Source organism: Gopherus flavomarginatus, chromosome 6 (assembly GCF_025201925.1).
Source record: "Gopherus flavomarginatus isolate rGopFla2 chromosome 6, rGopFla2.mat.asm, whole genome shotgun sequence".
Lineage (NCBI taxonomy): Eukaryota > Metazoa > Chordata > Testudines > Testudinidae > Gopherus > Gopherus flavomarginatus.
Window position 1 is genome coordinate 44101677 of NC_066622.1, and position 20667 is coordinate 44122343.

At 46.2% G+C, this 20667-nt stretch overlaps 1 protein-coding gene across 4 annotated transcripts in view; it reads right to left on the minus strand.

The window, feature by feature from the left end:
• Positions 1-20667, minus strand: part of STAB1 (stabilin 1) — a 123988-nt gene that overhangs the window by 16062 nt on the left and 87259 nt on the right. For 3 of the 4 annotated variants that reach the window (XM_050957663.1, XM_050957662.1, XM_050957665.1), the window contains 13 exons: positions 16804-16883; positions 15484-15609; positions 14834-14907; positions 14375-14449; positions 11407-11526; positions 10214-10261; positions 9992-10075; positions 8491-8637; positions 7874-8011; positions 7088-7435; positions 5288-5374; positions 1793-1939; positions 1513-1578 (listed from right to left, as the gene is read on the minus strand). In XM_050957663.1, the coding sequence (XP_050813620.1) occupies positions 1513-1578; positions 1793-1939; positions 5288-5374; positions 7088-7435; positions 7874-8011; positions 8491-8637; positions 9992-10075; positions 10214-10261; positions 11407-11526; positions 14375-14449; positions 14834-14907; positions 15484-15609; positions 16804-16883 (1540 nt within the window). The remainder of the gene's footprint in view (positions 1-1512; positions 1579-1792; positions 1940-5287; positions 5375-7087; positions 7436-7873; positions 8012-8490; positions 8638-9991; positions 10076-10213; positions 10262-11406; positions 11527-14374; positions 14450-14833; positions 14908-15483; positions 15610-16803; positions 16884-20667) is intronic. The other variant, XM_050957664.1, reaches the window with a different exon arrangement.

Below are 20667 nucleotides of genomic sequence, written 5' to 3' on the forward strand. Positions count from 1 at the left end.
TGGCAGGTGCCAGCCAAGGGCATCAGTACTTTAGTTCAAGCTGTATAGCCTCATGCTCCTAACTCAGGGAGTCCCACGGTTTTAGGGTTAAATCACAGTACCCAGGCTCTAGTCCTTGGAAGGATGAACTGCTCTTTAATTTCCATACCTACGTTTAAATGGCTAACCCAGCAATAAAAGAGCCTTTGCTGTTTGAACCCAGCACTCCTGGCTGACACCAAAGCAGCAGGAAGATTGCCGGACTCTACAAGAAACAGCCAAAAAATCTAACGGCCATTTAGGTGCTTGAGGGAAAACGTATGGCTATGTTAGCAGATGGCTCCCACTCCCATAGCAACTCAGCACCTCCCGACACCACTGCGAGGGAGGGAATGATCCCCATTGTACAGGTGGGGAGCTGAGGCACAAGGATTAAGTGACTTGTTCAGGGTAATACAGGGAGTCTGTGGCAGAGAAGAAAATTGAAGCCAGGTCTCCTAAATCCCAGCCCAGTGCCCTTAGGAGCCCATTCTCCCTTCTACACTCCTGCTAATGGGCAGTGCACAGGAAATGCCGCTGCCCCCTCCCTCCTCCTGCACTTTGCAACTTGCCCAACTAAGCTCTGAATTTAAAACCAGCACGCTCCACAAACCACAGAGCTGTCTGGAAAGTTATTGGAGATGAGTGTCCTGTCAATGGAAGCAAGAGATAAAGCACAGCCACAGGCACTGAGTGGGCAGGTGGCAGGCAGAGGTAGCTGTCCCCAGATCTGCCAGTGCACCTCATTCCAGCCTGGATGCAAACCCCTGCCATTCTGGACCCGGGACACCACATGGCTCTGCCAATCTAATCCCAGGGACCCTCAAATCCTGACATGCAGCAGAGCCTGCTAGTCCAGCTTTCTGCCACCCTTAACTGAGAACTATATAAAACTGCGTGGCACTAGAACGTAAATAGGTACCAGAATGAAAAGAGTGAAGTACTGAGGGCTTCGTTTTGCCTTGTACACTTATACCCACATCAGGGTGTGAACCCAGAGGTGAAAGACTGGTGTTGTCACTCACTTCTCCACCAAGGCACCATGCAGCCCTCTGCCCCAACCTTTGGGGGTCATTTTTGCAGCCACATTTGCTGATTCATGCGCCTGAGTTACTGTGAGCGGGTAGTTGAAAAAGAGAGGCAACCAATCCCAGAGGATAGCATGTGTGCCATGCTCTGAATACAGGGCTGCATTATCATCATGTGCAGTGCAACCTAGAGTTCTGCAGCTGCTGGTGCTGAACTTGAATGGTTCAAAGCCTACAGTATAAACAAGAAGTGAGGGACACTAGCCAAGAACAGATAGCATGGCTGTGCTTCTGTAAATGACCCCACACTGGCAGACCTCTGGGCCCATGCAGAGTCACATGGGGCTCAGGGATCACAACCCCAGTGGTTATTTATTTGAATGCTCTTAAAGCGCTGTAATGAGCCATAGACAGTAATCTACAAGCAGTGACTGACTCAGTAAGTTTACAGAGCTGCACACTTTACCCGTTCAACTGATCCAGCGGGACAGGAAGGCTCAAAACCACAAACACCACAGCTCTCAACTGAACCCTGAGCGGGGAGGAGAAAAAACACACACATCTTACTTTCTCTGTCCCTTACAGACCAGCCTGCAATACGAGGTGGTGAGCCCACCCTGCCCAACATCCAAGCCTGTTAATAATCCTGATTATTTCAAAGGCTGCAGCGCATTGTAGCACTACACAGACTGCACATCTGAATGGGTGTTGGGCACTTTATTATTTATAGGAGCTTAAGCACTCACCCTAAGCTCAACAGAGAGGAAATCATCACAGCGGGATCCCAGGTTTGGGGGCTCCAACAGCTGATCAATGCCATAGGCAATGCCCCCATCAAACTCCATGTGCCTCTGGACAATCTTAGCATTGCCATTGTCCACCAAGAGCTCTCCCTGCAAAGAAAGAAGAGAAAGATTTGCTCAGATCTAAAGCATCTGCCAGGTCTTATTTTAAGCAGTGCAGAGAGGCTAAAATGCAGCTCCCAGCTCACACAAAGCACAAGCACTCAGGGCTTTTTGTGGGGAACCAAGCCAGGTGCAATTCATTCCGTAATGTGGACAGGCTGCCCCTTCACAAGGTATTAAATCCCTGGAAGTGCTGATCCTCCATGTTGGTCTATTTGGGCCCTGCCAGTAGCGCACAAGAGATGGACACATTGCCTGGCCACTCTACCCATTCCCATGGTGCCTGTGCAAATCCACCCTTGGGCTTAAGTTTGGAGAGCCTTGCACAGAGCTGTATGTAATTCAGCCTAAACAATTAAGTCCCATGTTCCAAGCACATGGTCTGTCCTGAGTATTTGGGATTGGGGTTGGAGGGGAGGGGAGAGAATAATTAAAATTTTATGCCCACTTCTTAAGTAAAAAAAAAAAAACCCTACCCACACCACTTTCTCAGATCTAGAGCACATGTAATGTATTAGGGTCCAATCCACCTCCCGAAGTAGGCAACCAAAGGAATCCCACTGGCCTGCAGGACTTTAAACAAGAACTTTTTTTTCCCTTGCACTTGCACAGCATCTCCTATCTGAGGATCAAATTTATCTACTGCAATAAAACGCCCTGTGTGAGAGTATGATTGCAGCCATTTTGATTAATGGGAAGCAGACACAGAGTGTGGTTAAGAGATCTGATTGTGGCTACACACAGCAAGTTGGCGGCAGAGCCAAGATTAAGAGAAAGTAAAAAAATGTATTTTATTTTCTACAAAAAATATTCATTGAAAATATTCATAGATTTTTGGGAGGTTTCAACTGTTGAAAAACCACCATCAATTTTTCTATAAAAACGTGAAAAAAAAGATGAAAATGGATATTTTCTTGCAAATTTTCCGTTTTGTCAAAAAAAACTTTTGTTAAAAAAAGTTGACAATTTTTTTTTTTTACTGGAGCTAATTAAAAGCCACAATCTTTGGCTCTCAGTTCCACTTGTCTAATTACTACACCCTTGCCTTTGAGAAACAATGTGTCGATAAATGCTTCCCATGAGCTCAGAAGAGGCGAAACCCAGCAGTGAAACTTTTACAAGAGCCAGAAAAATTTACTCATCAGAAACCAAAATTCCACAGATTCATAGAATTTAAGGCCAGAAAAGATCATTCTATCACCTATTCTGACCTTGTGTACAGTGTCACTGACTAAAGCATGCCTTTCAGAAAGCATCCAGTCTTGATCTGAGGACATCAGGGGATGGAGAATTCATCATTCCTCTTGTGAGTTTGCTGCAGTGATTAATTATCCTCACTATTAAAAAACTGTGCCTTATATCTAACTTAAATATGTCTGGCTTCAGCGTCCAGCCACTGGTTCTTGTTATTGCCTTTCTCTGCGAGATTAAAAGCTCTTTAGTGCTCACATTTTTCTCCCCGTGGAGATAGTTATACACTGTAATCAAGTCACCTCTATGACTTCTTGTGCATAAACTAACCAGATTGTGTCTTTAGATCTCCCAGTGCAAGACGTTTTCTTCAGCCCTTGGATCATTTTTGTTGCTCTTCTCTGCACCCTCTCTAATTTTTCAACATTCTTTACAAATTATGGACACCAGAATTGGATGCAGTAGGCCAGCATCAGTCTTGCCAATGCCAAATACAGAGAAAAAAGTCATCTCCCTATTCCAGCTTGCTACTCTCCTGTTTATACAGCCAAGTTTGCCACAGCATCGCACTGGGGGCTCATGTTCAGTTGTTTGTCCACTATGAACCCCTAACCCTTTTCAGAGTCATTGCTTTCCAGGATACAGTCTGCCATTCTGTAGGTATTGCCTGCATTCCTTAGTCTTAGATTTATGACATTACATTTGGTTGTATTAAAATGCATTTTATTTGAATGGGCCCAAGCTTACTAAGTGATCCAGTTTACTCTGTATATGACGGTCATCAGCATTATTTACCACCTCACCAATTGTATCATCTGCACATTTTATCAGCAGTGATTTTATATTTACTTCACTCATGAAAACATTCAGTAGCATTAGGCCTCGTTCTGATCCTTGTTGAACTCTAGTAGAAAGACCTCCATTTTATGATTCCCCATAGAGCTGCCCCTCAGCCAGGTGCATTGGCCGCTGCAGAAGTCACGGAAAGTCACTGAATCCATGACCTCTGTGACAAACTCACAGTCTAATTAATGGGGTTATCCTGCTTGCCCTTTTTGAATATTAGCAAAATATTAGCATCCTTCCAATCTTCTGTAATTTCCTTGGCATTCCAAGATTCATTAAAAATTAACATCAACAGGCCAGAGATCTCCACAGTCAACTCTTTTAGGATTCTTAGGTGCAAGTTATCCAGCCTTCTGATTTAAAAATGTTTATCACTAGTAGATGCTGTTTAACATCCTCCTTAGATCTTAACAGACTCAACAGGCTTCACCCTCACATTATATGACTACTTTATTCTGCTTCTTTCCAAATACAAAAGAGAAACATTAATTGAACACTTTTTGCTTTTTCTGTGTCAACAACAATCTTACCCTCTTTATCGAGTAATCAGCCTATGCTATTGTTAGGATTTTTTTATTCCTAATATACTTAAACTCCTTCTTATTGTCCTTGGCTATGCCAGCCATGGATTTTTCCTTGATATCTTTAGAGTCTCATCAATTTTCGATACTTCACAACTTCTAATTTACACTAATTATGTTATCTAAGTCCCCTTTTCTCCATTTGTTATATATTGTTTTTTTATTTCTAACTGCTGCCTTCACTTCCCCACTAACCCAAGCTGCACTTTTAACCAAAATTGTTGTCCTTCTTGATTGAGCAATTGTGGCTTTTTGGCCCTCTCTTCTTAAAGCACTCCTTATTTTCATTCACATATTTCTGTCTAAATTTAACTCACCATTACCTGTTCTGTATAAAACAGCATTAACTCTCCAAGGTTTTTGAAACATCTGCTTAATAAAAGATATCCCTTCTGCTACCCCTAGTACATTGCAGTTGCTTGAGTGCACACACATGCACTGTACACTTAGTACCTACTCACCATTCAATTACAACCCACATGAATAACTGTGTGGGTCTTTGCTTCCCCCTAGTGGCTAAAACAGATAAAGAGGTTTGTAAGTGTGTACACCAGTCAGAACTGATCCTTTAGCTCAGAAAGTTGGTTACTCCTCATCTAAAAGCATGAGTGTCAAGTTCAATTCTTGCAGGTGACCCTTTCTGTAGGAGCAGTCACAACTCAACTGCTTCTATATATCGTTTCCACAAAAAATATACAACCAAGACTCTGTTACTTACGACATTGCTCTTGCTGCAGCTGAATGAGATGGTGGATCCATGCATGGTCCTTACAGAAGCAATGTGTGGCAGGTTACCAGCTACAACCTGAAGACAGATAGAAGTAACATGAGGGATGAGGTCAGGCAAACTAAAGATTTATATGTGTGTCAGAAAAGATTCCCCTTTGAAAACACAATTCCAGCCACTACCCTGAGTAGAGCTTTATGAAAACACAGGTACATATGGATAGAATAATACCTAGCTCTTATATCCTAACTGTCAATAGTAGATCTCAAATTACTTTACAATGGGGAAACTGAGGAACAGAGGTGAAGTAATTTGCTCAAGGTCACCCAACAGGTCACCAACACAGTGGCAGAGCTGGGAATAGAATGCAGGTCCTCTGAGTCCCAGTCCAGTGCTCTAGCCACTAAGCAAACTGATTCCTTACTGGAACTACTTAAATATTATCTGTTTGGATTTGGACCCTTCAGTGGTTTGTAAGTGGTTCACAAACCAACCCTCGTTTCCTTTAGCTGTATTTGTTACAGGGCCGGCTCCAGGCACCTGCCGAGCAAGCTTGTGCTTGGGGCGGCAGATTCTACAGGGCGGCATTCCGCCCAAACCTAGGGCAGCAAGGCCACTTTTTTGTTTGTTTGTTTGCTTGCTGCTCTGGCCACCCTGTAGGGGGCGGTGGCGCACAGGAGGGGAGCGCCCTGCAGCAAACTCTGCAGGGCAGCCCGCATCCTTCCCTCCCTGCTGACCAGAGCGGTTCAGAGCCCTCCCGGCAGGTGGCGCAGTGGTTGGGGCCGCGTGGTGAGCGCCCGACTGAAGCGCTGGCTGCCCCCTTGCTCTCTCTCCCCCCCGCTCCCTCCCCCTCCCTCTACTAGACCGGGCTCACACTCTGCAGCACAGGGAGTACCCCTGCACCTTGGCTCCGGCCGCCCTGTAGGTTTTTTTTATTTTGTTTTTTCCACTGCTTTGCCGGCCAAGCTGTTGTTCCCCTCCCCCCCATTTGCTGGTCCAGCTGTGCCGTTTTAGTTTTGTTCTCCCCTGCATTGCCACTCCAGCCGCGCAGTGTTTTTTTTCCCCTCCTGCTTTGTCACTCCGGCGCGTGCCCCCCCCCTTTTTTTTTTGCTTGAGGCAGCAAAACGTATTTGGTCAAACAGCTGAGAGGAATAATTTTCACACTACAGGCTGTTTGCAAACCTCAGTTTGCCTATTTATGTCATGACTATTTATGACTTTGTTGCCAAAGTCACACAGGATTTGTTTCTGCTACCTGGTTGGATGACACACATTTTAAAAAACAGGAGAACCCTTTTTGGGGGGGGGGTAGGGGAGGGATGAATCCATGCAGTTTTTAGGATTCACAGACATTTTCCTGAAAGCCTGGCAGATGTCTAAATACTGGCCAATGAGGAACGAGGTCACTCACTGTGATGAATGGAATTCAGCACCTTCTAAATGAAAATGTGTCAATACCCTAGTATGGGTCTCTCTTTCCTATAGAGGAGCCTGTGCTTCTTTTGAGGATGTTGAGCGTATGCAGGTTCAGCTGCATTTAACTCGCTTACACCTGGTGGGACGTCTCAGAGCTACTTTTGAGCTGGGAATTAACCCTTGTTATCCCAGGCCATTGGCTTGTTTGGCAGGAACTCCTCCTAGGGACTCCTGAGTAGGTTTCAGAGTCTCCTCCCTGGGGTGCCAAAATACCTCTGCCTCCCATCACACTGACGTGGCAATCGATGCACTACCTAGACCATGATAAGTACTTAGCTGATTTAAAAAGAAATTCAGGTGGCTTGAGCCTTTTACCTTCGTATCCCTAATCATGTGCATTTTGAGATAGGCTGCCAGCTTGTCCCTGTGGTCTTTATTGTACAACCACGATTGCATCTTCTTAGGCAGGGCATTAAATACAGCATCAGTAGGCCACAGCATGGTGAAGGGTCTGTGAGCAGAGTTGTTAACCAGAGATAGCAGTTCTGCTTCCTGTCCAGAGACACAAGACAACATGGAAACAACAAATACATACAGTGTCTGCATGAAGGATCCACATAGCCCAGAACTAGACAGTCTTCCTAGAGAATTCAAACCATTTACCCTCAGTAGTTTGCTGTAGATTTTGTAGCCATATGCTTCTGCCACCTCAGTGATGCTTTGCTAGAAAATAAAAATTAAAACCATTACAAAAAGTGAGAGCTTGTTTCACTTACTAGAGTTCCTAATAAATGAGCAAATTCAGTCAATTCCCAGGGCCAAGTATGCAAGAGACGCTTTACCTAGTGATGTAAAAAGCAATCTGCGCATCTCTATTTGTCAGGTTTGTCCTATCACCGGCCTGCATGGATAGATCCTAGCTTCCTCCTCGCCAGCACACATCCACATGTACCATGAGCACAGCTGGCTCTACAGTGTAACCTCTTTATGCTTAAACCACCCCATGCGCTACTGATAAATGAAATTCCTAGAGTACAGTAACCTTGTGCCTAAGAAATCTGTAGCAGTATTACTCATTCGCTACACCACCATTCACTCTGGGGTTGGAGAAAAATCTCAGGGTGATGATCATTCATTAAAATGGTTTTGTTTCACACATACCTGTGCTAAATGGGAAGAAATGTTCTCACTCTGCAAATCTGCTGGGATTAAAATCTTGTCAATGATATGGATCACCCCATTCTTGCCAACAATGTCACTGGTGATGATCGTTGCCTCCTCATTTAGATGCACGCTATTCTGCGGAAGAAGGGACACAATACAGTGAATGCAGATTTCCAGTGAGATGTGACCTCCCCTTGTAGCTCATCTGCAGAATGCTCTGGGATCCTTCTAGATGAAAGGTGCTAGCTCTCAGGTATTTTTAGTACAAGTCATGGACAGGTCATGAGCAATAAACAAAAATTCACAGCCTGTGACCTGTCCATGACTTGTACTAAAAATACCTGTGATTAAATCTGGGGGAAGAGGGGGGCGGCGGCGCTGGGCAGGAGAACCAGGGACCACCACTGCCCAGAGCCATGGACTGTGGCTACACTAGCTGCCCCTGGACCACTGCTGGGGGCCACTGGAGCAGCAGCTGGTGTGGCTGTCCCAGGGCCTCACCTGAGCAGCTGGTTCCGGGGTCAGCCACATTGGCCCTTGTAGAAGTCACAGAGGTCACGGAAAGTCACGGATTCTGTGACAGACACGGACCCCTAATCATGACGGACAACTACCTCTTTCACCACAATCCTTATTCTGTGTCCTGACAAAGCCGTGATGGACTTGTGTGTCTCCAGTTCGCTGGCCAGCAGTTTCTGACAACTCACTATGTGATAGCGAAGCAAATCTTTGATGAGGCTTTTGTTCGTCCATTCACTGAACTGAAGAGAGGAAATTGGAAATACGACAAACTATCATGTTAGGACATTTCTGGAAGTGATTACTTTAGCCAATGACTAAAATGACAGGGAATATGATGAGTTTTTTGCTCTACCAACTCTTAACCATTATTCCTTGCTGAAAGCCAAGTCCCGATCCAATACACATAAAATGGATCACAGGTAGCTGAATTATGGGGTTATATTCCAAAGAGGCTCCAAGTGACTTCAGATGATGGAAGTGAGCAGAAAGTTCAAGTCACTGGCTCAAGGAGAAAAAGTAACTTTGGCCCCAAACTGTCATCATCCAGGATTGGCCACATTCTGAACAGAGTAGGGGGGCCAAACCAAAACCTCAGGCTTACTTTGGGGAGATCCAGATCTGGGTTTTTCACAGGTCCCTTTCCCTGTAATGGACTAGAACCCCCAATGTCTGAACATCCCTGACCTTTGGGACCATTTGTTTCTGAACTTGGAGGCTTGTGGACAGGGCCCCATGTCCACCCCACTGCAGTGCAGCAGAATGCAAATTAAACAGAAACAAACCAAAACCAACCCAACAAAAAGAACCAATAAAGGGGTTTATTGAAAGAAATATGAAAACAAATACCATGGGATATTAAATTCCATTTATTTTCCTGTGCCACAACATTTTTGCAGGTCTGGAGATATTTGTATTAACAATGCAGACCTGCACAGTACCAGTTATCAGGGGTTGTGGCGAAGCTGAAGGTTTTGGCACCTGCTGGACATTTTGATTGTCCTCGTTAGGTTTCAGAATTAAAACCCTCTTGGACACGAAAGGGGATGCAGTTCACCCCCCTCAGAGCTATTGCTCCATGCAGTCTGCAGATTCAAGTAGACATCAATGCCTCTGTTTATATACAGCTCACGTTTTAAAAGGTTTTCTTGGTTACCACAAAATCTAGAAAATTAATTAATTTTTCAATGAAAACTTATATTCTGGAACACAAAAATGAAGTAAGGGGTGGATTCTTCAGAATTGGGGTTATGTGTAGTTCTAAAGCTAATGGTATTGTGAAGCCAGAACAGGAGAGAATCCAGCCTGGCTGGCAAGATGGTTAGCGCACCTCCTAGTTGAGGGTTCTGTTATAGTAAAGGCCACATTACAAGCATGCTATTGGCTTGAATAGGACCAGAGACTGAGGAAGAATCCAACGAGCACCTCAGGATTTGAATACAGTTAAAATGTTGGGGTGTTTTTGACCCCTTGAGTCAACTAAATAGAATCTAAGGAAACAGAAGTTTGTCTGAGAGGAAATCACAGTCTGATCACACCAAATAACTGACAAAGCTAGGGAGTCAAAGAAGGGGACCGAAAGGAGGGGATGCTTACCGTTGTACTGTTTTGTATTGAATCCGCATGTGGAACAAAGATGGTGAAAGGCCCCTCTCCACTTAACTCCTTGATTTTGAAGGCCTAAAAGCACAGAGTAAGCACCAGGAACAAAAACAAAGCAAAACAGAAACCAAACACAATTCTCATTAGCCAGAGCTTTTCACGAAAACACCGGGCAATTTTTATACTTTTAGACAATAATTACTGTTTGCCACCAACCAGTATCTGCTTAAAGAACTCGGATGCTGCTTTGCTTCTCAGGAGCTCCTAAAATAAATCAGAACAGCTAACGTTAATGGCGAGTCTCTCTATAAATCTCTTGGGGTTTCATGCAAAGAAAACCCTTCCCATCAGCTCACTAAACTGATCTTGCCACTGACCTCTAGGGTGCTCTCCCTACCCCATACATAGAGACTCAAGTCCTTTGACTACACTAAGCTTGTTTTTCTAGTATTTCCCACGTTGCTACAGCCAGGGTTTCGATAAGGGTTAGACAACACAGCGGTTAAAATGCACAACCTGCACTGGGACCCACCTGCTGCAACCACCTATCCATAGTAGCAGGGGTAGGAAAGTTTAAGGGAAAAGCCTAATGTAGACAATCCCTTCATAGGAGTTAACTCAGGGATTTTACCTGGCCCAGCATTTAGGCCATATCTTTTCTTGCAGAATTGCCCATGGAGCAGTCACACACATCCACTCTGCATTAGCCTGTTTGTGCCAGCAGCATGGATATCTCCAACTACAACCAGCAAGTGACACACAAGACATGAGCAGGGCACATTGTCCCATCATAACAACTGTAATTAATACTAGGCGTTAACACGGCACATGTGTAAAGAGCTCTTCCCCCATAGATCTAATATAGGCACCACTGTTGAAATGGAGAGGTCACACAATGAGTTGGGGCAGAGTTGGGAACAGAACCCAGGCCTCCCTGACATCCAGTCTGGTGACATGCTCCTTGACTGCCTTGAGCCCCTACCCTTCGAACTAGTGATGTTCTTCCAGTTCCACCAGCCCGAAGAACCAGATGTCACTCCTGAAAAACTCTTTATTTGCCCCCTGAGCACACTGGTGCTGGAAGTCACCCACCCATGGAACCCCAAGTGCCCCTTTCACAGGGACACTTTTCAGAGTGCAGCTGCATTTCATTGCTGTTTTGCTGGGCATGGCTCCTCTTGTTTCAGCTTTCTCCTGGTTAGTAGGGACATCTGGCCAGGATAAATGCATTTCTAACCTTTCTAGGTCTTTCATACATTTCCCAATCCCTTGGCTGAATTTCCAAATGTTTCCAGGTCACAAGAGTTCAGTATCCTGCTTATTTCCTGGTGTGCTGCTTCAGAAGAGGAAGTATTTCACCCAGACTAGTGCCCGTTCAAACACAATCCTACTGAATGCACTTTACCTACCTGATACACGCTGCCTCTGCAAGTGAACCCATCTCCAACTTGGCCCCAACCACAGGAGCAGTTTCGAGTTCCAGGTCCAGTGTACTTGCAGAAACCAAATTGACTACAGCCTCCATTATTCTGGCAGGAAAAATAAGAGCATCCCAATTAGTCACACAGCTAGTGGTCTGAAAGTTTATTTACCAGTTAGTAGCGGAACGCCCACTTCTTCATGCCTGCTCCTGACTCAGGGTAACCTCTAACATTGTGTATTGCCCTCTAGTGTCATGCACTTCTATTGAAACTCAATATTTTATTAATCTTTTTTTCCTCAGGTTTTCTTCCACCAAGCTGGCAAACACTGCTCTGAGACAGATAACTACACTAGGCCCAACAGAGGAAAAGCCATTCAAATAAGACAGCTCTGAAGGATTTAGCGATGAAGAAAAATAATGGTTTACAGTGGCTTTTCAGCTGAAGTAAAGTAATGAAATAGCATAGCAGATATTTGTTTTAAGCTTTCTACATGGGGCGGCTTAGTCGTTGTCATAAACATACAGCTAAGGGTAGAATAAAATCCCTCCTTACCTGTAAAGGTTTAAGAAACTCAGATAACCTGGTTGGCACATGACCAAAAGGACCAATAAGGGGAGAAGATACTTTCAAATCTATGGGGGAAGGTTTTTGGTTTTGGGTTTCTTTGTTTTCTCGGAGTCAGCAAAGAGGGCAGGGAAAATACATCTCCCTAAGCCATATCTGAACTAAGAATCTTATATTGCAGAAATAGTAAGTAATAGTAAAGAAATGCATTAGAGTTTGTTTTGTTTTAGCTTGTGAATTTTCCCTGTGCTAAGAGGAAGGTTTATCCCTGTTTTTGTAACTTTAAAGTTTTGCCCAGAGGGGAAAATCCTCTGCGGTTGAAATCTTTTCGTTACCCTGTAAAGTTATCTTCCATCCTGATTTTACAGAGGTGATTCTTTTACCTTTTCTTTAATTAAAATTCTTCTTTTAAGACCTGATTGTTTTTCAGTGTCCTAAAGACCCAGAGGGTTTAATCTGTGCTCACTTTGTAACCAATTGGTTAGGATATTATTCTCAAGCCTCACCAGGAAAGGAGGTTTAGGGGCTTGGGGGTATATCTTGGGGGAGGTAGGGCTCCCTGAACGTTTGTTTAAATCACTTGGTGGTGGCAGCAATACAAAGGGCAAGGAAGGAATTGGTGCCTTGGAGAAGTTTTTAACCTAAGCTGGTAGAAATAAGCTTAGGGGGTCTTTCATGTGGGTCCCCACATCTGTACCCTAGAGTTTAGAGTGGGGAGGGAACCCTGAGAGTTGTCTAAGAACAAGACTTGGAAGGCTTAGACTGCATGAAACCGCAGTTCCGCTCAGTTCAGCCCTTCTGCTTTCTGAGGTAGATATATGGAGTACCAGACAGACAAGTCAGGGAGGTAACATGGAGTACCATACACTTAACTGTGGGTTGTGTGAGACTAGGCTTCTTTCTCAGCCTGCTCTAAAAGCTCAGTCCATATGTTATGCGGAGCCTAATCTCTCCCCTCCCTTGGGTTTGGTTTTATTAAAAAATAAATTAAAAAGAAGTTCAAATGAAATTTTCTCCTGAAGTTTGGCAACTCCTAGGATTCCTCTCTCAGGACTTCTCAGCGCACACACTAGATCAGAGGTGGGCAAACTACGGCCCGCAGGCCACATCCGGCCCATGGGACCCTCCTGCCCGGCCCCTGAGCTCCTGGCCCTGGAGGCTTGCCCCTGGCCCCTCTTCTGCTAGTTCCCCTCCCCCGCAGCCTCAGCTCACTCCATCACTGGTGCAATGCTTTGGGCGGCAGGCCTGTGGGCTTCTGACCCAGTGCTCTATGCTACGCGGTGGTGGTGGCACAGCTGGCTCCAGCTGGGTTGTGCGGCTGTAGCACTGCCAGCCACCCGTGCTCCAGGAAGCGCAGTAAGGGGGCAGGGAGCGGGGAGGGTTGTATAGAGGGCAGGGAAATTTGAGGGTGGGGTGGGCAGGGATCCCAGAGGGGGCAGTCAGGAATGAGAGGAGGGGTTGGATGGAGTGGCAGGGGGCAGTCAAGGGCAGGGGTTCCCAGGACAGTCAGGGGACAGAGAGAAGGGGTGGTTGGATGGGGCAGGGATCCCAGGGGGGCCATCAGGAATGAGAGGAGGGGTTGGATAGGGCGGTGGGGGGGAAGTTGGGGCAGGGGTTCTGGGGGGTCCATCAGGGGACAGGGGGTTGGAGGGGCAGGAGTCCCTGGGGGGGGGGAGATAGGGGATAGGGGCTGGGCCATGACCCCCTCCCCTAACTGGCCCTCCATGCTATTTCCAAAACCTGATGCAGCCCTCAGGCCAAAAAGTTTGCCCGTCCCTGCACTAGATCATGTCTCCCCAGTGCCCTTCTGATTTTCCTTATATGTGGCTGGGTTAATGAGCCACCTGCACAGATAATTCAACAAAAGCTCATTTAACAGTCTTTCAGGAGAATCAACACCTGTGTGAAGTGTGTCAGACAAAAACTGCCAGCCTGTTATAGAGGATTAGAGCAGAACTAGTTGAACATGAAAGAGGCAAGTTTCTCCACCAATATGTCTCAGACTTGACACAGAGTTCCACCTCCTGGAGCAAGAGGGGAGCTTGCTCTCTTTGTTGAGGCTGCCAATAAGAGTGTCAGTTTCCTGCAAGTTGTGATGCTGTTTGTTTTACTCTGGACCGTGGAAACTTACATGCACTAGAAATTGGATCAACATTAGCAACCCATTCCACTAGCCAAGAAGCTTGTCTAATAGAAAGGAAGCAATGAATCAGAGAAGTGCAGTAGGGCATTAGTGTGCATATTATATGCATAACATGACAAGTTAGTTCATTCTGAACTGTTGCATGCTGGATAACTTTTGAATAACTCTGCCTATTAATGGTTTGCATGAAGAGATGCTTAAGGGTTTAGTCCTTTGACAGTAAGTAAGAGGGAAATGCAGACAAACCTCACTGCAAAGATTGATGGGGACACATTGTTGCACACCATCTCCACTGTAGCCAGGAAGACAGTTACAAGCAACCTGTGAAGGAAAAACAAAGCTATTTTGTAGAGCTAAAAACAATATTGAAAACGTACAGTAGTCAAGCAGAACAAAGGGGTAAGAAGAGAGAGAGCATATTTCACCTAACAGTTTAAGGGCGTACTCTGTTCATTCATTAATAACCAGGTCCTGATTACTTAATAATCACCTAAGAAAATTCCCCAGCCTTTGGCCAACAGACTTTATATAGGCCAATATGCAGTTAACAGCTCTCAGACAGGGAGCCCCCTGTAGTTATCAGTTAGTTACAAGTAGATCCTTCTATATGAAAGAGAAGAAATGCAAAATGTTAGTAAAAAATATTCACAAGGGAAAGATTACCAATAACCCCAATGAACTCATCTGAGAAAAGGATTTGCTTACCAGATTTGGGCCTGTTTTAGTGCACTCTGCATAGCTGTGGCAATTCCCATTGCGCTCTAGACAGCCATCTATTTCTGCATCAAGAGAGTAGATCCGTGTTAACACAGCAGAAACCCAGAGTGGGAGGTGACCAGTGAGTGAAAAACATGACAGAGGAATAGCAAACAGAGCTCCCTCCAGCTGGAGATACTGTCGCACAGAGGCAAATCATCACAGCAGTAACCATGAGAGTTTAGTGATGGGGAAACCAAAAAAGTTCCATTCATCACATCCTCTTGGTCTTGAAAATGTGGTTTAGAGCATATGGTGGGGAACAAGGAACTCCTGAGTTCTAATCCAAGGTTTGACTTTGACTTGGCATGTGGCTTGTCTGTGTGTCTCAGTCTCCCCCTACTATAAAATAGAGCAATAATCCTTATGAGTCTGTAAAGTGGTATCAAGTTGTGCAGTGACATAAGTGCTGACTAGCAGCATTAACATCTTCCCCAGTTTTAACCAACACTAGACTTGCTTTTATAACTTTCTCACAAATTGTGATGCTCCAAAAGATATGTGGTCCTTTGGTATTAGGGTCTGGCTCACCATACCAGCATGATTTCACCTCCCTGCAAAGTATTGCAGTTAAAACGTAGATCAGAGCACTCACTTACCCTGGCACAGAGTCCCGTCTCCAGCATAGCCTTCCTTACAAGTGCAGGTATTCTCTCCAGCAGAAACATTAATACATGTTGCATATATGGAGCAACCACCATTATCAGTCACACATGGATTTATTTCTGTGACCAAAAAACAACAAAGGAAAAGATTTAGTGGGATACATATCCAAGCCCAATGGATTGACATTGCAAAGATGCAATTAATGAACTTCATGCAATTTTCCTCAGGCTCAGAGAAAGAAGATACTGCTTCTAAGAGCTAAAGCTTTATTTCTGGGGTTTAAAGTGTCTTATTTTCAGAAAGACCTTGTTGTAACAAAAAATATTAAACCATTTTCAATCAAAGATTGTTTTTGATGAAGCTAGAGCTCCTTTGTAGATACAGATGACTAATAAAGATGCTACTGAGGCTGATGCTGAAGGTGAGCTATCAAATTAATTGGTATAAGAATTTGATTAGCTAACAACTGACTGCTCTGAAGTACTTGCTGTGTGAATAGCTACAAACTATGCCAGAAAAAAAGCAGCACATCTGATTACAATAAAGCTTTTTCATCTGTACAATGACTCTGGTGAGATCAATACCAAAGGCGAGCTATTACATTCACTGGCACTATAACTTGATTAGCTTGGAATTTATTGCTTAAAGTGCCTAGTCTTTGCATAATTACAAATTATGCCAGAAAAAGCAATGTGATTCTGTTAGAATATTGTCCTTTAAATAGTTTTGTTTTTTATATCTAGCAGATTTCAACCCCATGGTGTCTTGAGTTGCATTTTGTTTTTTGGGGAGAGTGGCAGGGGTGGAAAGGGGGGAGAAGGTTAATAAATGTGTTTGTCCTAGAGAGTCTTGTTTCAATAGTATTTATTAAGCAAGGCAGAATTTTCATGAAATGGTCAAATAGACTAAAATTCTAGATATTCTAAGAAGGTATATCCTATGGACCTGATCCATCACTGCAATCTATTGAGTGTCTGGAACTATTCCGGAAATAATTCAGCCAATTCACATGCCATTTCCTTTATCCACCTGAGCAATAGGAACAGTTCCCTTTCTGGTCTAGATACGTGAAAAGAGTTGCATTAAGGTCCTGGAAACCCTCTGTACAGAAGTCAATAGGAGGTTCTGCACTTTGAGGCAACAGGGTTTTTGTGATCCTGCCCTGGGTAATGCATTCAATCTTGCAATGCTTTTGCAAACTAAAACCAGAATCTTACAGCTATGAAAGCAAGCAACCTTTGTGATCGCTCATTTGTGTAGCCTGTGCTGGCACTCGAGAACACTTGGAAACACTGCATGTATGTTGGAAATACCTGAGCAATATGTTCCATTCCCAGTGTATCCAGCAGAGCAGGAGCAAATAGGCAGGGAATCCACAGAGCCATTAATGCAACTGAAACGACCAAGAGAGTGAACAATGACATTCTCGCCTTAACCTTACACCTGGTGATAGACTTCAGTATTATACAATGTTAAACGTAGCTACTATGGCAGCTAGATACTATGATAAGAGGTGAGTTTGACAGAATATGAGAAACAAAATCAAGCAGTTAAGCTTTTCTTTACAATGCCCAAAACTGATCCAAATACTTCATGCACAGGGTAACAGCTGCAAGGGACAGTTATCAAGAAGAGAGCACTATGCTTAGTGCATGAAGCACAGTGGGCTTGTGAACACCATTCTGTACATCTGTAGATGTTGGAGCTGCATTAAAGGTTGCCCTATTCCATTACAGTACTTCAGGTATAGAATGAAAATAAGGGACTGAATAGCTGAGCTAACTGGTGATGGAGAGAAAGGGCTCCATAGCCTAAGTCACTGTTTTTAACCTGCCCCAGGTCAGCAGGGACATAAGGTCGTTACTATCAGACGTTTTTCTGGTGCATATGTGAAGTGAGTTGCCTTTAGCCCTGTTCCTTGCAAGCCAGTGAGTCTCCATCTCGAAAACACTGCTTTAATAGGCACTGCTTAACCTGACTATCAGCAATATCAGCAGAGAGGCCAAGGACTGACCAAGCATGGAGACTGAGAGACCTTTTTACTCCTAGAGGTGGCCCCTCCAAGTCACTGGAGAGGCTCCTTAATGGGATAGTGGGTTGCCAGTGGGGGAAGCTGGCATTGCTGCTGTCTTACCTGGGCCTGTTCAGTCTAGCACCTGTCACCTGTACTTAAAGGTTCACTTAATATGTACAACATCCCCATTCCCCAACCCTAAAAGTGTCTTCTAGTTAATACTATTAAACCTACTGTGACAAAGCTCTGTCCTTGTCTCCGTGGGTCCCGCATTTCCTGGTGGATTTTGCTAGCCTCAGAGCTCACTGTGACCCTCCATGTAGCCCTTCTCTCTCTCTAGAGGCAAGGGTCACAGTCTACTGAGCCATTTTCAACATGAGCCAATGAAGGAGGTGAGGAGAAGCTACCCTCCCTTGCACAGTCTCTGTTGTCTCCCAGTCTCAGTAATTAGTTGTGGGGGGGAGGGCAAAAAAGGGGGAACCCAGGCCCGCCCTCTATCCCGGGCTCCAGCCCAGGGACAAAACGGTTACCCACCTTTTAGTAACTGTTGTTCTTTGAGATGTGTTGTTCATGTCCATTCAAAGTAGGTGTGTGTGCGCTGCGTGCACGCCAGCCCGAAGATTCTCCCCTAGCAGCATCCGTAGGGTCAGCCCTGGCGCCCCAATGGTGCCCAATAAAGGGACCCGCTGACCCTCCAGCCCCTCAGTTCCTTCTTGCCGGCACTCCGACAGAGGGGCAGGAATGTGGGTATTGGAATGGACATGAACAACACATCTCGAAGAACAACAGTTACTAAAAGGTGGGTAACCATTTTTTCTTCTTCGAGCGGTTGTTCATGTCCATTCAAAGTAGGTGACTCACAAGCTTAACCTTAGGTGGCGGGGTCGGAGATCACTGCTGACTGGAGTACTGCATGACCGAAGGCTGCATCATCCCTAGCCTGGTGCGTGATGGCGTAGTGGGACGAGAACGTGTGGATGGAGGACCACATGGCCGCTCTACAAATCTCCTGAGCCGGGATCTGAGCCAGGAACGCCGCAGAGGAGGCCTGCACCCTAGTGGAGTGGGCCGTGACCGGAGAGACAGGGGTCTTAGCTATGCGGTAGCATTCCTGAATGCAGGTCGCGATCCACGAAGAGATTCGCTGAGAGGAGACCGGGAGCCCCTTCATCCTATCCGCCACTGTGATGAAGAGCTGAGTTGAGCGTCTGAACAGTTTTGTACGCTCGATGTAAAAAGCCAAGGCCCTGTGGACATCCAGGGAATGTAACCTCTGCTCCTCATTGGAAGAGTGTGGTTTTGGATAGAACACCAGGAGAAAAATATCTTGATCCATGTGGAACTGTGAGATGACCTTGGGTAAGAAAGCCGGGTGAGGTCTAAGTTGGATCTTGTCCTTATAGAAGACCGTGTACGGGGGCTTGGATGTTAATGCCCTGACCTCCGACACCCTCCTGGCCGAGGTAATCGCCACCAGGAAGGTGGTCTTATACGACAAGTACAACAGGGAGCACAAAGCCAGAGGCTCAAAGGGAGGCCCCGAGAGGGCGGAGAGGACCAGATTCAGGTTCCAAGCAGGGGCCAGCTGACGAACATGTGGAAATAGCCTGTCCATACCTTTGAGGAAACGCTGGACCAGTGGATTCGCAAACACCGAGACATCCTCCTCTCCCGGATGGAAAGCTGAGATGGCTGCCAAGTGAACACGAATCGAGGAGAGGGAGAGGCCTAGTTGTCTGAGGTGGAGCAAATAGTCTAGGACAATGGGGATTGGGACCCCCAGCGGACTGTGACCTCGCTGACCCGACCATATGGAGAAGCGCTTCCATTTGGCCAGGTAGGTGGCCCTAGTTGACGGTTTCCTACTACTGAGCAGCACTTGTCTGACCTGCTGGGAGCACTGCATCTCCACTGGGTTCAGCCATGGAGCATCCATGCTGTGAGGTGAAGGGATTCCAGGTTCGGGTGGCGGAGGGAGCCCCGGTCCTGCGTGATCAGGTCCGGTAGCAGGGGCAGCGTCAGCGGTGCCTGAACGGACATGTGCAGGAGTGACATGTACCAATGTTGGCGCGACCACGCCGGAGCTATCAGGATTACCCGTGCGTGATCCCTGTGAATCTTCAAAATCACCCTGTGTATCAGGGGGGTTGGAGGAAAGGCGTAGAGCAGACCGACCCCCCAAGACTGTAGGAAGGCGTCCGACAGAGACCCCTGACTGCGGCTCAGGAGAACCGTCAGCACTTTCTGTTTTCCCTCGAGGCGAACAGGTCTAACTGGGGAAAGCCCCAGAGCTGGAAAATTGAGAGTACCACGTCCCATCGGAGGGACCACTCGTGACCCCGGAACGAGCGGCTGAGGGTGTCCGCCAAACCATTCTGCTCCCCTAGAAGGTAGAACGCCGTTAGGTGGGTAGCATTGTGGACGCAGAAATCTCACAGTGTGAGGGCTTCCCTGCACAGGGGAGAGGAGCGTGCACCCCCGTTTGTTGATATGCTGATGTGTTGTCCGAGAGGACTGAAACACATCTGCCGGCCAGGTGGGACCGGAAGGTCAAACAAGCCAGGCAAACCGCTCTCAGCTCCCTGACCTTGATATGCAACTTGAGGTCCTCCGGCGACCACAAGCCCTGCGTCCTGAGGTGTCCCAGATGCGCTCCCCAACCCCGATCTGAGGCATCCGTTACCAGGGAGAGGGAGGGTTGAGGGGCAGCGAAGGGGACACCCATGCACACTTTCTGCAGGTCAAGCCACCATCGCAGTGAGCTTAGCACAAAGTGGGGAATGGACACCACTGAGTCCAAGAGGTCCCTGGCTGGGCGATATACTGTCGCTAACCAGGACGGTAGCGGGCGAAGCCGGAGTCTGGCATGATTTACCACATAGGTGCACGCTGCCATGTGACCCAACAGCCGGAGGCAAACTCGCGCCATGGTAATCGGGGCGTGGTGCAGTCCGAGGATGAACTTGGAAATCGCACAGAACCTGGATTCCGGCAGGTACGCTCTGGCATGGGTGAAGTCCAGAACTGCTCCTATGAACTCTATTTGTTGTGCCAGAGACAGGGTGGACTTGGCTTCGTTCAAGAGGAGGCCGAGATTGAGAAAAGTCTGCCTGATGAACGACACCTGGGTCTCCACCTGCTCCTTGGAGCGGCCCTTTATGAG